We start from the raw sequence: 16,750 nt of genomic DNA, 5'->3' as shown, positions 1-16,750 counted from the left end.
TTGAGACTATTGATAATCAATGTGGATCTCTAGTAATGTTCATAGAAACAAATTATCATTAGCTGAAGAAAGGTATGAGATTTGCTTACTCTGAAAGTCCATAAAGGTCCAGAAATGGATGTTTATAAAATGAATGCTCACTGAAGGCATAGAGGTTCTGTGAAGCCATTCCTCCAATGAGGAAATCACCTGGTTGGTACCATTCATGTGGAACCGGGAAAGGATCAATCTCTAGACAATTGAATGCCTTCACTTTGATCATGGGGAGAATCAGAAAGAACAGTACATCAACAGTCAATTTTTTTTCTAAAAGAGGTCTCCAATATATCAAACCACACCAATAGATCTGATTTAGCATCCTGGATTTTCCAAACACAGCTCCTAAAAGAAAAGCATCAATCTAAACCTAGATGTCAATAGCCCTGTTTGACTCTTCCCACAAACTGATGCTCATAATTGAACTGGAGTTAATTTATAACCACTTTCAGCCATGCATTCTAATTTTCATTGCTTTCCAGAAAATCTCTGAAGCTTTAAGCAGATAAACCCATTATAGTAATTTGGACTCTTCAAGGAAAGGTTAATTACCTACTGAATAATAAACAAGATGCGCAAATCTTAATGCTATTATTTGACTTAGCATGGCACTGAAGAAACCATTTTTTTTCTCAGCAAGGAATAATAGTTCAATTTTCATTAACCATTGCAGTATTTTCCAGCCACATAGGATCAAATAGAGACTACAATAATGATAACTGGGTGTATAAGTGTAAATAAAATCTCCAGTGATTTTGAAAAATGCAGAACCTTATAGGAATAGTACTTATTGTAGATGGGAGCTTATGAAAAACTTGAAGAAAATAACAGTGAAAAAAATCAGTGCATAGATATTCAATTTCACTAAGAACCAAATATGAGTTTAGTGGATCTTTACTTCCAATTTGGTAAAAATATTGTGAATTATACAAGTCTTTATCTATCTATCTATCTATCTGTCTGTCTGTCTGTCTGTCTGTCTGTCTGTCTGTCTGTCTGTCTGTCTGTCTGTCTATCTATCTATCTATCTATCATCTATCTATCTATCTATCTATCTATCTATCTATCTATCTATCTATCTATTTGTCTAACATGTATAGGATAGTAGTTTGTATAAACATAACATAAGTAAAAAGTAGCGATAAAAGAGGACAATGGGATAGGGATGGTAGGGACAGTGGAGCGCTTATGCATACCTGTTACATACCTCTTAGAAATGCAGAGAGGTTGCCTGTAGACAATCTAAGGTTAGAGTTTTTGGGGTTTGGGGAAGAAACCACAGAGTCAGGTAGTATATTCCAGGCATTGGTTACTCTATTGCTGAAGTTGTTTCTTCTGCAGTTATGTTTGGAGTGGTTTACATTTAGTTTAGATCTATTATGTGCTCATGTAGTGCTGCAGTTGAAGGTGAAGTAGTCATTAATAAGGAAGAACATTTTGGTATATGATTTTATGAACTACATTTAGATCATATCGGAGGCAACATAGTTGTAAATTGTCTAATCCAGTATTTCAAGTCTGATGGAATAAGATAATATGTTGAGAACGGAAGAGTGAAGGATTCTTCTTGTGAAATATTTCTGGACTCTCTCAATTGCATTAATGTCTGATATGCAATGCAGGTTCCATATAAGTGAGGTAATCTAATAAATGTTTTATAAGATCTGGTTAGCAGTGTAATATTGTCAGAGAAAAAGCTATGTAAGATTAGACTAACAACTCTTAGTGCTTTTTTGGCAATGTTGTTACAGTGGGCTCTATCATTTAGGTCATTCGACATGAATACTCCAAGGTCTTTGACAGAGTGAGGGTCATCTACATGTTTGTTTCTATGCTGTGTCACATGCAAAGTCATGGAATCAATCATAAACTAATCAATTGCCATACACCTAGAAACTAATAATCTACTCTCTAACAAACAATTTGGTTTCAGAAAAAATATCTTGTAACCTGCAACTCCTTCACTGCAAGAATATGTGGAGTATACCATTGTTCCCTTTAAGGTGTGTGGCTGCATGGCCATGCACCTAACAGAAAACTCCCATGCAGCATGATTTTCCAAAGCTGAGCGATTGGAATGCGAAGGGTGGGGAGGAAGGAAACATGACAGCTCTGGCAACACAAGGCTTGTGTTTCAAAATAGCACATTCTTGGTTTTGCTAATGAGTTTCAGTCTTCCAGTTAATTTCTGATATCTATGCCTTGCAAATCTTGTTTCACCTGGTAATTATTACCATGTATATCTTCTCTCTGGGAATTTGGCCAACTGAAAAGACTTTGCTAGATTTGCTTCCCCCTTTGAAAACGCTTTTGAAAACACTTTTAAAAGGCTCTTAAAAGAATCTTACAAGACTGAGACTTTTGTATATATTAAATCCTTTTATTAGTTATACAATTGGTGTGCATTTGATTATTGAGGGCTTGGCACTGAGACAGAACAATTGAACAATTGGTTAGAAATATGAACTTTGCTTCTCACTGTAGAATCTCAGCAATGTGGTAGAGTACATCAATGCCAAGTGACAGAAGGTATTGTTAGTGTCCCATTTATGGTTGGTGAGGAATCTATTGGAACTGAAAAGCAGGTCCAAAGTGGTTCTACAGCTCATCATTCCATCATAGCAGTATTCCATCATAGATATTGAACCCATAAGTGACATTGGTCAGGAATCTCAGATTCTTATTTATTTCCTTCACAGTGAAGTCAGCATGTTTTTGTAGAATTTGGTTACCAGACTGGTGGAAATTAACAAAGGCAGTATGGATTTCTATGTCCTTTCTTTTTCTGCCAAATTATAAGTAACCAATTTTAAAGAATGACGGCTCTGGCAACACAAGGCTTGTGTTTCAAAATAGCACATTCTTGGCTTTGCTAATGAGTTTCAGTCTTCCAGTTAACTTCTGATATCTATGCCTTGGAAATCTTGTTTCACCTGGTAATTATTACCATGAATCTGATTTTCCCTCTGCTTTTTAAAAGTCTTTCCATGAGGTCCTTCAGATGTCATTAGGGCTAGAAATAATGACACTGGAGAAGGTTTAACTCTCTTCTACAAATATACTGATGTGCATACCACTAGTAGCTATTTGTGGCATTGGGTACGTGAGCTTCCAAGAAAAGGTTTAGAATTGCTTGCTTGAATCCACTGCTACTTTTAGGATGGGAGAACATTCATCAAAAATTCAAAACTATACCATCATTGGTTTGGACAATCCCGTTAATGAATATTTGCTTCATATTTCATTTGAATATCTTCTGAATATCTTCTTCATTTGTTACCCTACCAAATGATAATCTAGAGAGTATTTCTTGAGTGCTGAATTGGGTTGGGTGGAAGCTGTGGGCTGGGGTGGATTAGGGTTTTAATTAATTTTAATCCCATTAGAAAGGTGGGGGTTGACTGTGAATGTTGGAGTGAATGGTTATGTTGAGAAAAGGGTGGGATGGTTACTCAAAGAGAATGAGGGATCTGGGGGTTACAGTTAACAACTGACAGTAACCCTAGACTGGTTTGTATGGAATGACAGACTGCTGAGAAATAGGAAGGCCAGTGAAGGTGGGAGAGAGACTTTGGGTATGGTGGAGAGCCAAGGCATTACGGTCCTTACTGGGAGGGCAGGTATGACAGGGTAGGCTACTCTCGGGGAACGAGGACTTGCTGCTTGAAAGTGATTCCTCACTCTGCCCCCTCGGATTCATCCCATATAGCAGGTGTCAAACAAAATTGGGGCCATGGTCTCAGGCTGCTGCCTTTCAATGCCAGGTTAGTTATCAACAAACTCCCTTCATCCAAGACTTACTCTTGGAAGATTGGTGGGACTGTGGTGGAGAACCTTTTCTGTAGCCCTGGCTCTATGGAACCAACTCCAATGTCCATACTACTCCCACTCTACTGGCCTTCCAAAAGGCCATCAAGACCAGGCTTTGCTGGCAGGCATGGGAGTGTGCGAATTTTAACATCTGGCACAGCCAAATCATGTTTGATTGGTATGTATGTTGTCTGAAAAATTGAATTTATGGGTTTTTTTATAGTTTATTGTTGATATTTGAGTTCTTTTTATTTTGTATTATATTTGGATTGTTGTAAGGTGCCCTGAGTGGATTGGGTGGCATAGAAGTCAAATTATTATTATTATTATTATTATTATTATTATTATTATTAATAATAATAATAATAATAATAATAATAATAATAATAATAATAATAATAAGTCGGCCTTCTTCACCAAACAATGTCAGTTGGCGGGACCTCAGGGAAGAGCCTTCTCTGTGGCCGCTCTGACCCTATGGAATCAACTGCCCCCAGAGATTCGCATTATCGCCTCCCTACTGGTTTTCTGGAAAGCTGTTAAAACCTGGCCTTTCCAGCAGGCCTGGAATTAAGACTAATTGTTGCAAGTATGGTTTTATAATACATGTGAGTTTAGTTATGATTTTTAATTGGTTTTTTTACTTACATTGTATTTATACCTGTTGTTAGCTGCTCAGAGTCTGTTTGGAGTGACTGGCATATAAATGCAATAAACAAACAAACAAACAAACACATTTCACATCACTTCATTTCACTGTATTTCCAATATTTTTAATAGATTGCAATGGAAATAGAATGATAACTACTTGTGACCTACAAATTTAATTTAATGTATCAAATTAAGAAACTTTTTAAATTTTATTTATTTATTTATTATATATTAACTGGATTTATATGCCACCCTTCTCCAAAGACTCAGGTGGCATATAAATACAATTAATAAATTAACAAATTTTACATTTCAAACAATCCAAAACTGATATTCCATGATACCGTACGAATTACATGTTCATAAAATGTTAATCCCATTTTTACTCTATTTACACAGTGGTTTATGTGAATAGAAAGTGTAAAAATCATGAAAGAGTTTGGAAATCTTTTCAGTCAAATTATCCATTTCAAAGAATCCTAAATAATCAAAAACTGATATTTCATGATACTGTACCGAATATGTTCATCATTTAATATTTTTATACAGTGGTTTATGAACAGAAATATAAAAACCATGAATGAGTTCTGATATCCTTTGAGTCAATATCTGAAATCACCTGACAGTATTCAGGAAATCTAGATTCTCAAAATCTTGTTGAGGTGAGGTGTTGAAAGGGTGAGAGGAGTTATATTAAACAATCTTCAAAAATATTTGAAAATGCAGTAACTTGAACAATTCTTTTGGAATGGATGATATTTATAAATCTTAATAATCATAAATCATAATAACCTTCAAAAATCCTACTTTCACAGAAATCACTTATATATGTTTCATATACATTTAGGCTTTTTTATCAATATAGCAAGAAAATATATATGATGTACTAAGTCCTCTTTATTATTTGCTCCCTGTAGTTTAGTTGAGGCCTGAAAACAATGATGTAGCATTTTGGCAGGAATATGCATCCCATTAATGCAACACTGGAGGACAAGATGGAGAAGACCTCCACAGCTACCATGGCTTTGCCTTTTGTGCTTAGATAGGCTGGAAAGAAGGAGATCCACACACTGCAAAAGGCCAACATGCTGAAAGTGATGAACTTGGCTTCATTAAAGGTGTCAGGTAATTTACGGGCAAAGAAAGCCACAATAAAGCTGGCAATAGCCAAAATACCCATGTAGCCCAAGACACAGTAGAAGAAGGAAGTTGCCCCCTCATTGCACTGTAAAATCATTTTCTCAGACTCTGAGTGCATGTCCAATTCAGGGAATGGGGGAGATGTTGACAACCAAATTATACAAATACATACTTGTAAGAGGGAACATGAAAGGACAATAGAAAAGGCCAATCTTTTCCCCACCCATCTCCTCATCTGTGATCCTGGTTTAGTGGCCATAAAAGCCACAACCACAGTAATAGTTTTGGCCAGGACACTAGAAATAGCTATTGAGAAAGTGATGCCAAACATTGATTGTCGGATAAGGCAGGTCACTTGGCCAGGTTTGCTGAGGAAGAAGAAAGATGAGAGAAAACAGAGCAGAAGAGAGACAAGCAGGGTATAGGTGAGTGACCGATTGTTGGCTTTGACAATGGGGGTATCCCTGTGCTTAATGAATTCCCTAAGTACCCATATTGTGATGAAGAAGAAAGAAAGAGATGTTGAGGCTAAACCAATTCCTAGGGTTTCTTCAATATTTAGAAAGATCACTGGTTTCACAATGCATTCTATTTTTTCCTTATTTGCATAGTGATCTTCTGAACATTCAAAACAATCCTCCATATCTGGGAAAAAAGTCAAGGAATTTTTCATCAATACATTTCCTAGTTTATTTCAAACTGGAAGCCACATTAATTGAGTTTTTGCTAATAGTTCTGAGTTTGATCATGTTTCTATGTAAGCAGACTATTCATTCATTCATTCATTCATTCATTCATTCATTCATTCATTCATTCATCCATCCATCTAAAGCATATACAAGATTTCAGGTATTGGTATGAACATAAACAAAAGCAAAGTAGGTACAGGTAAATTTGGACAAAAGGGCAGTAAGGCAGGGATGACAGGCACAATGATGCCCTTATGCAGTCTCCTTACAGAGCTGTTAGGAATGGGGTGAGCTCAACTGTAGACAGTCTAGGGTTAAAGTTTTGGGGGTTTGGGAAAGAAACCACAGAGTTAGGTAGTGCATTCCAGGAATTTATCACTTTGTTGCTGAAGTCGTTCTTCTATCTTGCTGCTACTTGACCACTCAGCTCCAAGTTAGTAGAAATACCTCCTACTAACTTGGAGGCATTTCCTGGAAGGGACTAAGCACCCTTTTGAGGTATTGACTTATCACAAGAACTTAGCAGCATTAAAAATCCTTAGAAAGCTGTCACCCAAGCAGGCCCGATGATCGCAGCATTTTGCCCAGTTCAATTTTTCACTGCAATACTTACCTGGGGTGTGTGTGTGAGAATTTTATGGCTGATGCACTGTCAAGGCTGCCCCAGTATAATAGTGCCAGACCAGAGGTAATCCAACAGCCCAACAATTGGCTTCCCAGTAGTTACCAGGTTGCAGAAAACCCAATCAGCAGAAGTGCCAGAGGAATTGAAATCCCGCATGGTGGAGGCACTAACAACAGATGAGTGGTTCCAAGCCCATTCAATGGAATGTTCTTTATGGGACAATTTAGTTTAGGTATGTTCCGTCCTCTGAGAGGGAGGTAATCCTGGAAAGGGCCCATGATTCCAAGGTGGTGGGACATTTTGGGTTCATAAAAACCCTGCATCTGGTGAGGAGGCAATTTTGATGGCTTTCCATGAAAAAGGACATTGAGACTTATGTGGCCAGCTATCTGAGTCTTACTTTCCTAAATTCTGAGTGAAGCAAATCCTGACAGTATTCATCTCTAACAAATGAAGTTTTCTTTCCTGGACTTTGAATGGAAGCACATCTGACATTAAGCAAGTTCAGCGTTATTTAGTCATCCCAGAGAACTCTCTACTGAATGGACTAAGCCAAGGCAGTGACCAGGAGCAAGGGGCAACCGGATGCACCCCCCTCCACTCAGACAGAGCTAAGAGATGCCAACCACACTCCCAGATCTAGGTGATCATTAGTAGTAGGGAGCCTTGATGCCCTGGAAGAAAAACCCCCATGGAGTGACTGTAATCAAGCAGTGAAAACAAAAAGCTAATTGGGAAGAGGAAGAAAGAAAAGACCTTCTGCTGACCCAAGCTTTGCATCTCCTGAAGGATGTTTTAGAGAACCGAAGAAGCTGTGAAAGTTATACATTACCAGCTGGGGGAAAGCTGAAGTGGCTGGGGAGGAGGCATACCCAGAGAGACTCTCAGAGGCCCAGGCTGACCCAGGTACCATAGCTGAGGTTGCAGGAGCTGTGGCAACCCAAGGGGTCCCTGACAGAGGGGGGGGGCATGGAGGCGTCCAATCCCAAATGTGAATTTCACCAAAGCAAAAGCAGTATTTGGGGTACCGCATATTGCATGAGGGGATGGAGGGCTGTCCTCGATTTGGTAGCCCCACCCACCCGGAAGCAATTACAAACTTTCTTGGGCTTTGCTAACTTTTATTGACAGTTCATCCCCTCTTTTACTCAAATTGTGCTACCAATCACAAACCTCCTAAAGACAAAAGGAGAAGCTAAGCCTAAATCAGGATGACAACTGGAGTGGACTATAGAATGTCAGGCATCTTTTGAGAAATGCAAATGAATTTTTGCAGTAGAACCATTTCTCATGCACTCCGACTTGGATGCCCCACTTGTAGTTCAGACTGACGCCAGCGATATAGCGGTTGGCGTGGTTCTACTTCAGGCAAATGTGAAGGGAGTTCTTCAATCTTGTGCTTACATTTCCAGGAAACTAACTGAGATTGAGAGGACATTTTCTCAAGAGGACCAAACATCCTTTTGAAATGTGGATGGATAATAAAAACCTAGAAATGTTGAAGACCCCCCCAGGAAACTGTCACCTAAACAATCCCACTGGGCCCAGCATTTCTCTTGATTTAACTTTTCAGTACGCTACCTTCTGGTGGGGGGTGGAGACTTACAGCCGATGCTTTATCTAGGTTGCCCCAATATAACAGCACCAGATAGGAGATAGTCCAGCCTGTGATCCCTGCTAAGCAAATGGGGTGCCCTTTGATTATCCAGGCACAGAGGAACAGAAGGTCTAATGTTTCAGTGGATCTTAATTCTCAAATCATGGAAGACTTTAAAACTGATTAATAATTCTTAGCCCATTCAAATGAGTGCACTGTTTATGACAGACTAGCTTGCGTGGGATCTAAACCCAGCCTTTGCAAGGAAAGAGGTCTTAGAGAAATCCCATGACTCCAAGGTTGCGGGACACTTTGGATTTGTGAAGACTTTGCACCTAGTAAAAAGACAATTTTGGTGGCCCTGGTTTAAAAAAAGACAATCAAGCTAATTTTGCTAGCTGCCCCATTTGCGCAGCTGATAAAAGGCCACCAGAGAAGCCACAGGGCCTATTACAGAATGTGGCGAGGCCGGGGTTCCATAGAAGGAAATATATATGGGTTTTATTGTTGAATTGTCTGACACTGGGGATAATACCATTATTTGGGTGATTAATGATCTTTTTTGCCAAATAGATCCATTTCATGCTTTGCCAGAACATCCCATTAGCTAAAACTTTGACTAAATTGTTTATTCACCATGTGCAGAGGTCTGTGGGGTGTCTGAATGAATAATCTCTGACCGAGGAATATAATTTACTTTCGCTTTTTAGAAAAAGTTTCTAACCTTGTTAGGCTCCGCCCAGAGGTTAAGCTCTACCCACCACCCTCAAACTAATGGGACATGTGAGAGAGCCAATTCAGTGTTAGAGCAGTACCCCAAGTATGGTGTAAATTAACAGAAAAATAATTGGAATGTTTTACTGCCATTCACTGAGATGGCTTATAACAATGCTGTGCATAGTAGCACTGGTTCATCCCCTTCAGAGTTGTGTATGGCCAAGGCTTTGTTCCCATCCCTGAATTGCCACAGGAGAAGCCCCAAATCCCTTTGTTAAATGAGTGGATTGAACAAGTGCAATTTGGCCTGTGACTAACAAAGTCTTTGCGATGCTAACCAGGCTCATAAAAAAAAAAAGACTGAGAGGAAAAGAATTATGCAAATGACACAGAAATCCAAGAAACTGGATCCTAGGTATGTAGGCCCTTTTTTCATCATGAAGATTGTTAATCCAGTAGTGGTGCAACTGGATCTCTCAAAATCGCTGAGAAGAATTCACCCAGTATTTCATGTGACCCTTTTAAAACCGAAAGACACTTCAGCCCTTCAGCCCATCTTGGCCAACTCCCCTGTCCCACTGCTGATTGAAGGGGAATAGCATTTTGAGATTAAGGAGATTCGGGGGGAAATGCAATATCTAGTTGCTTGGAAAAATTTCACTCCCTCACTTGCTGAATGGTTAAATGAGAAAAACATTACAGCCCCTAATATATTCCATTATAAGTACCCTGATACACCTTGAAACTTCTCCCATTATAATTTTACATTGCTATTACTGTTATTATGTTTTATGCTTTCTTTTGTAGGACTAGCGTCCCTATCACAGGGGCCAAATGTCAGCTTCTGCATTTCTTCTTGACCTGTTTGTCTTGGCTGTCATAGATATGTAGCCTGGAGGGAGGTTATTTTGGTATGGGGGGGAGGCACACTGGTGGTTGCCTTGTTTGAAGTTTCAAATATTGTTAAGTGAGGGTTGTTCTCATCACTGTCTGCCTGGCACAGGTAGGTATCATGGACTTGTTTACAGCCTGCTCAAGGTCAAAAGCTTTGGTGGGCCAGATGTGGAAAATCTAATGGCTCATGTGCCCATCTCCCAGCTTGAAACATTGGAATTGGATGGATGATCCAAAGGGAGTTACCTTGGGAGGTTTTGGATTCTTTTGTTTATGCATCTTGTGTGCCTTTTGCTTCAGAACTTTCTTTCCTTTTCTTGTCTAGTAAAAGTACTTATCTCTAACAAATAAAGTTGTGGGTTTTTCTTTCCTGACCTTTGATTAGAATCACACCCAACAACTCCACTTGCAGCCACTTCTTGACTAAGCAAAAAGATGGGAGGGCGGGGGGGGGGGGAGAGCAAACTGATCCAAACTCTTGAATTTGATCCATATGTAAATAAATGAATATTTTCTCTAAACAATTCATAAATCTAATAATTATATATATCCTAAATATGTTACTGTTTGCTTAAGGATATCTAATGAAAGCTTCCTGAAATGTCTAACCTACCCATTTGATTTGAAATCTTCCCTTTCGGACATTGAACACAGTCATAGCAACAGAATTCTTTTTCTTCATATCCTTTCTTCCAAAATCCAGGTAAACAATGGTCATTACATTGAGAAAGTGGAAGAACCTAGTAATAAAAAGAAAAGGTTTTGAAAAGGGGGATCTTTAAAAAAGATCTTCTAGTGTTCTTTTTCCTTCATGAAGGCAGATAATCTTTTACTTCCCAATGAGCTGCTGAATTTTATCATCTTGGATTTATACTGTGCATTAATAAGGGGTTGAAATTACAAAGATGTGTAAGAGGACTTGAAGAGAGGCAAAGTGATTAAATAAATTGGCACAATGGCAATCTTATGGAAATGATAATATCCTTGTAATTTCAAATGGAATTATAACCCACATATGTAAACTTGTTTTTTTTTTATCATAATGCCAGTTTGTCAATTTGGTAAATGAATATTTGTACAGAACATTCCTCCTTCCCTCATTTAAAGAATATAAATCAGATTTGAAATTACTATCTCCAGTCTTTCTATCTTTAACAGACAAAGATCAACAGATCAGAATGGATTAAGATACAATTTGGCCAGATTTTTACACATTCATGATCACCTACCTGGTTAAATCCAGGATGCCAAATGATTGTGTTCCTCTCAATGATGAATTCTTTTCCTTTTGGAGCATTGGACCTTAACTCTCCAACTTTGACTCTCTGAAAAGATCTGTTAGAAAAAGTGATCATGTTGACAATGTCAAAACCACCTGGACCTTCCCTTTTGTCTTTAAAGAAGACTCTTTCTCCAGCTGAGTTGTTAAAAGAAATCCCTTGAAGAAATTTGTGGATCTATTTGAAGAAGGATAAGATAAAAGGAGTCCAAAAGAAAACAAATCATTAGGGATGGAAGGATTAAAACTTCCCTTTATTTTACTCTTTATTTCCAGAAAACAGGGAAAAAAGTCTTCTTAACTTGAAATATGGAAGAAGAAAATGTAAACTCCCACTGAATGATCAATAAATGAAATTTAGAACTCATTCTGATCATTTAGTTATTTACATTTAAAACAACAAAAAGAAAGCATAAACACAAAGAGAAAGAAAAAAACTGAAGATATACAAACAAACAACACAACACAATCTGTCACCCTTGGTGGTTTCGTGCCTAATTATCCCCAATAAAAAAGTTCTGGTCTTAGTGGGGTTTTTTTCCCTATACTTTGAGGATTTCCCTGACTTTCCTCCAAAATTTCTTAACCACTGGGCACTTCCACCACATATGGAAATATTTTCCTGGCTTTTCTTTACATTTCCAACATTTCAGTGAAAGTCTAGGGTACATTTTAGCTAATCAGGCTGGCGTTAGGTGCCACTTGTATGGTACTGAAAGCATTAATTTATAATTGGACATCCATAACTTTCCCCATTCATCTAAATTTATAGTGTACCCAAGTTTTGGGCCCACGCAGCCATGGTGCCCTTAACTTCTTCCTCCACTAATTCCTGTTGTAAGATATACTTATATATTTTTGAGATAATTTTTTCATTGGGTCCTAGAAGTGTTTTATCTAAGTTATTAATTTTTTGAAATCCCTGTTTATTTCTGTCTTCATTGTACCTTGATTTAATCTGAAAATAATGAATCCAATCTATGATAACTCCTTTTTGTTTCATGTTTTGTAATTAATACATAGTTTTCATCCAATATTTAGTCATAGGTTATTATTGTATTAATGTTCATTGTATTTGGATATATTACAGCATATTATATTATATAATATACATATTATATTAGTGCAACTCTACTGATAAAAAAGCAATTGTCATAGCCTCTGAGTTTTCAGTCTAACAATCCTATGTTGAGTAAATTGCAAAATAGTAATCAGGAAAATGAAATCTCCAGTATGTTGGGCACAAAGCAAAGAAACTGCATGTAGACTCTTCTTCATTATTATTTTTTCTTGGAACTGTACTGGATACATTTACAAGAAGGGCCAATTCTACGTGGAAATGAAATGGTTATTTATGGAACCTAGAATAGAATAGAATAGAATAGAACTCTTTATTGCCAAGTTTGATTGGACACACAAGGAATTTGTCTTTGGTACATATGCTCTCAGTGTACATAAAAAAGACCAGATACATCCCTCATTGACTGGATTTAAATTTGCCGAGGCATTGGATATTTTCATCTTCTTGCATTCTGTAACTTAGAATTACATCTTATACCATCAGTTATATTGACTCAATATTTCTATTGATATTTGAGTATGGATTAGGACAAACAACCAATGATCAATAGTGGTGGAGAATACCTATTCACTAAAACAAAAGATAAGTAAAGCATTTTTTGAGGCATTACCTGCCAAGGCTGAAGATCTGGAAATTCAAACCTTTGGAAATTTCTCTTCTGGGATCTTGAATTCACAACTTCATGCAAAGAATATGCCACTGCATAGACAGCGTTGTAAATACTGTAGCTTTGGCCAGTCATCTGCAACTCAAATAGAGATGCAGGGAGAATCTCCAAACTCTCTTCCCCACTACAAATGTCTTCATACATTAAGGATAATTCATTTGAAAAGGAACAGTCAAACAATTGCTCCCAAACATTTTGAAAAAAATCATTTTTGTGGGTTGAAGGCTTGATGACTTGAAGAAATTCCTTGAAGCCTTGAATGTCTCTTGAATGCACAGTAAAGGAAAGAGCCCCATGGAACATCTGGAGATCAAAACCTCTTTGAAATGCTTTCAGTATGAAATCAGTTGGGTCCATCAGGATCCAAACCTTTCTAAGTGATGTGCTCTCTTTATCCTCTAGTTCACACAGGAACACAGCAATTCTGAGCCACAAAATTGTGAATGATTCTCCATAGATAAGAAAAGTATTTGCTTTCTGATCAATCAGTTTATTGCAGATAATTGAGTTTGCCTGGAGTAATCCTGACACGTGTGCCAAATTAACTAATTGTGGAATATTTTGTGAGAAAGCTACACAGATGCCATTCCAGGAAAGCAATGCTTGCAGTTTCTGGAAAAATCGTTCTCCTTTATTAGTTTCAAGAGTGAAGACTCCTATCCATGTCCATCCAAAATGAATAAGAAGTTGTATAACTCCAGTGTACTGGTTGTCCTCATTTGGGACCATGCAATAAAGTGAAGATAACTTAATAGTCTGGAACTCTTCTTGGGCAAAAGAGCCATAAGCCAACTAAACTAAAAAAAATGAAGAGCCATTATTCATGAGAAGCAAGAAGAAAAAATGGGCAAAATGTTTGCTGGATGTAAATAAATGAAGGTATTCCTACCCTAAAAATTATTCAATTATACACAGATTATGGAAGAGGAACAATATAAGCAATAAAGTTTCAAAATATTTTCTACTTCTGCAACTGGATTATAATCAAAATTAGTATTTTGATATAGAGTTCTCATGAACCCCTGGAATGTAGCTACATCTGGACAGAAGCAATATATAATCAATGATGGAGAGAAGCAATCTAGAACTAGGGAGAAATTTCCTAAATCAAACAATGGAAGAGCTTGCCTTCAAAAGTTGTGAGTGCACCATCACTGAAGACTTTCAAAAAGAGACTGGACAATCATTTATCTGAAATGGTATATGGTCTCCTCTTGAGCAGGGAATTGGATTAAAAGACCTTCAAGGTCCCTTCCAACTCTATTATTCTATATTCTATGTTCTTTAGAGCTAGACTTATTGAACATCCTTCTGCTCTTCTTTGTAGCTGGCAAAATAAAATATTTAAGCATGAAAGACTGTCCATGAGAATCTGGAGAAATGGAAATTGTTAAGTACTGTATGTTCTTCTTTGCTGCTTTGCTGCTTTGCTGCTCCAAAAAGACTGAAATGCACCAACCATCCAGTAATTCCAGAAAAAACAGTTGAGTCTTTTTATCAGACCCCAACAAAGGAAAGGTACCACCTATTGCTAGATGGCAGTCAAAACAGTACAGTGGTATCTTTACTTCTGTGACCAGGTTCTTAAGTAGAAAAGTTAATAACAATGATGACAATAACAATGACAACAGCAACAGCAGCAACAGCAACAGCAGCAGCAACAACAATATCAATAATTTGTAAGTTTGTAAGAAGAAGCAATTTTTCCCATAGGAATCAATGTAAAAGCAAATAATGTGTGCGATTGGGAAAACCACAGGGAGGATGGAAGCCCTGTTTCCTCCCAAGAGATTCCTAGAGAGGCCCCATGGAGGTTTCTCACTGCCTTTTCTGGCCCTGTTTCCTCCCAGGAGATTCCAAGAGAGAAACATAGAAACATAGAAGATTGATGGCAGAAAAAGACCTCATGGTCCATCTAGTCTGCCCTTATACTATTTCCTGTATTTTATCTTAGGATAGATATATGTTAATCCCAGGCATGTTTAAATTCAGTTACTGTGGATTTACCAACCGCAGGCCCCACAGAAGCTTTCCCCCGCCTTTTCCAGCCCTGTTTCCTCCTAGGAGATTCCTAAAGAATCTCCATGGAGGCTTCTCCCCCCCCTTCTGGTTACAGTTTCAGAGGCTCGGGTTTATAAGAGGCAAAAAAATCTTGAACCCCCGGTTCTTATCTAGAAAAGTTCCTAAGTAGAGGCATTCTTAGATAGATCACTGATCACTTAGATCACTGTACCTGCCCAGTTAAATAAATTTATAGTTGTTCTCTAATTTATGTTTTTAATTTTAATTGCCTGATAAAAGAATTTGAATTTTTAATATTGCATTACCTTGAGCCAATACACTGCTCAATTTGGAATCAAATTACAGAAGGATTGCAAAGTGGACTTTAGTGAAGTCCTGGAGAAAGGGATGGAAAACATTTAATATTCATTACCAAAGAAGTCAAATTATCTTTCATATCCACTGCGCAAACTACCTGTGGAATTTTGTAGACATTTATACTTTCTAGCATATAAGATGATGTATCCGAGCCAAATCCTCCTATGATGGCCATGAGATTCTTCTGGCCATCACATTTGAAGTTAGGGACAAACTTTTGGGATTTGAAAAGCAGATCCAGAGTGGTGCGATAGGTCATCCTTGGATTCTGATAACTGTCATAGATATGGAACCCGAAAGTGATATTAGGTAAGATCTGGGGGTCCTCATTGATCTCCTTCACAGCAAAGGCCAAGGCGAGGGCATGCTGGTAGAATTTGGTTATTACACTGCAAATAGGTGAAATATTCCTATTGAAAAAATGATTCTACAATTCTTGTAACATTTTTATTTGAAGAAGAAGCAATTTTGCCACTTACTGAAATAGATAGATGATAGATTTTCTAAAACACTCAATAATTTGTGGATAATATAAATATACTTTTTGCAAAGTATTTCTATGAGTTACAATAGATATGTACTACAATGATATAGTAGCTATTTTAAAGCTACCACTTTTATTTTCTATCCACATAACACAAATATGAATCGATAACGTAGACTGTTTTAAAAAGTACCTTAATCTCTCTAAATGATCCTCAAAAGATTTTTTTTGTAGCAAAATTTCATATATTTTACAAGAAAGATTTTAACATAATGTAAAGGAAATTATTTATTCTCCCCCACCCAAATTGAAAGACAACAGGGATAGAGAGCATTCCAGATCCAGCATGAATGCTCAAACAGCTTTTATTTATATAATAACATTTTTGGGGTTTTGGCTAAAATTAGCAACTGCATGGAGAGAAAAGAAAACCCTTACAGTGGTAAGCCATAACCTTTTAAAGATGGATGTTCCTTAAAATCGATTTCATAAAAGTGGTAAACAATGAGAGATACCATCCCACCAAAGATAAGGCCACCAGGCTCATACCACTCATGTGGAACAAGAAAAGCATTACTTGCAGGACAGCTCCAAGTAGCTACTTTGTTCATCAGGAATACCAGAAGGAGTAACTTCATGACTTTCTACTTATGGGAAAAAAAATATTTGGGTCTATCATTGAAAGAGAAATTCTGGCAGAT

General features: G+C 37.5%; 2 protein-coding genes across 2 annotated transcripts in view; both read right to left on the bottom strand.

Moving 5' to 3' along the window:
- Nucleotides 1–16,750, bottom strand: part of LOC139154299 (uncharacterized) — a 1,065,525-nt gene that overhangs the window by 910,402 nt on the left and 138,373 nt on the right. The gene's annotated exons all lie outside the window — the stretch shown is intronic.
- On the bottom strand, nt 5,384–16,558 carry LOC139153184 (vomeronasal type-2 receptor 26-like). Its single transcript, XM_070726820.1, has 6 exons — nt 16,488–16,558; nt 15,663–15,954; nt 13,130–13,978; nt 11,389–11,616; nt 10,773–10,899; nt 5,384–6,282 (listed from the first exon to the last, which is right to left on the bottom strand). The coding sequence occupies exons 2-6, from the start codon at nt 15,822–15,824 to the stop codon at nt 5,384–5,386; spliced, it is 2,265 nt and encodes a 754-aa protein (XP_070582921.1). The 5' UTR covers nt 15,825–15,954; nt 16,488–16,558.

This window comes from Erythrolamprus reginae, chromosome Z (genome assembly GCF_031021105.1).
Source record: "Erythrolamprus reginae isolate rEryReg1 chromosome Z, rEryReg1.hap1, whole genome shotgun sequence".
Taxonomy (NCBI): Eukaryota; Metazoa; Chordata; class Lepidosauria; order Squamata; family Dipsadidae; genus Erythrolamprus; species Erythrolamprus reginae.
The sequence above is the reverse complement of the archived record's forward strand: the minus strand, read 5'-3'. Positions and strand labels throughout refer to the sequence as shown.

Excerpts from the sequence above, each read along its gene's own strand:
- LOC139153184 (XM_070726820.1), bottom strand. The coding sequence starts at position 15,824 with ATGACCTATCGCACCACTCTGGATCTGCTTTTCAAATCCCAAAAGTTT. Across the intron at positions 13,979-15,662 it reads ATGTCTACAAAATTCCACAG|TTGGCTTATGGCTCTTTTGC; the intron begins GTAGTTTGCGCA and ends TTTTTAGTTTAG. Across the intron at positions 10,900-11,388 it reads GGCATCCTGGATTTAACCAG|GTTCTTCCACTTTCTCAATG; the intron begins GTAGGTGATCAT and ends TTTTATTACTAG.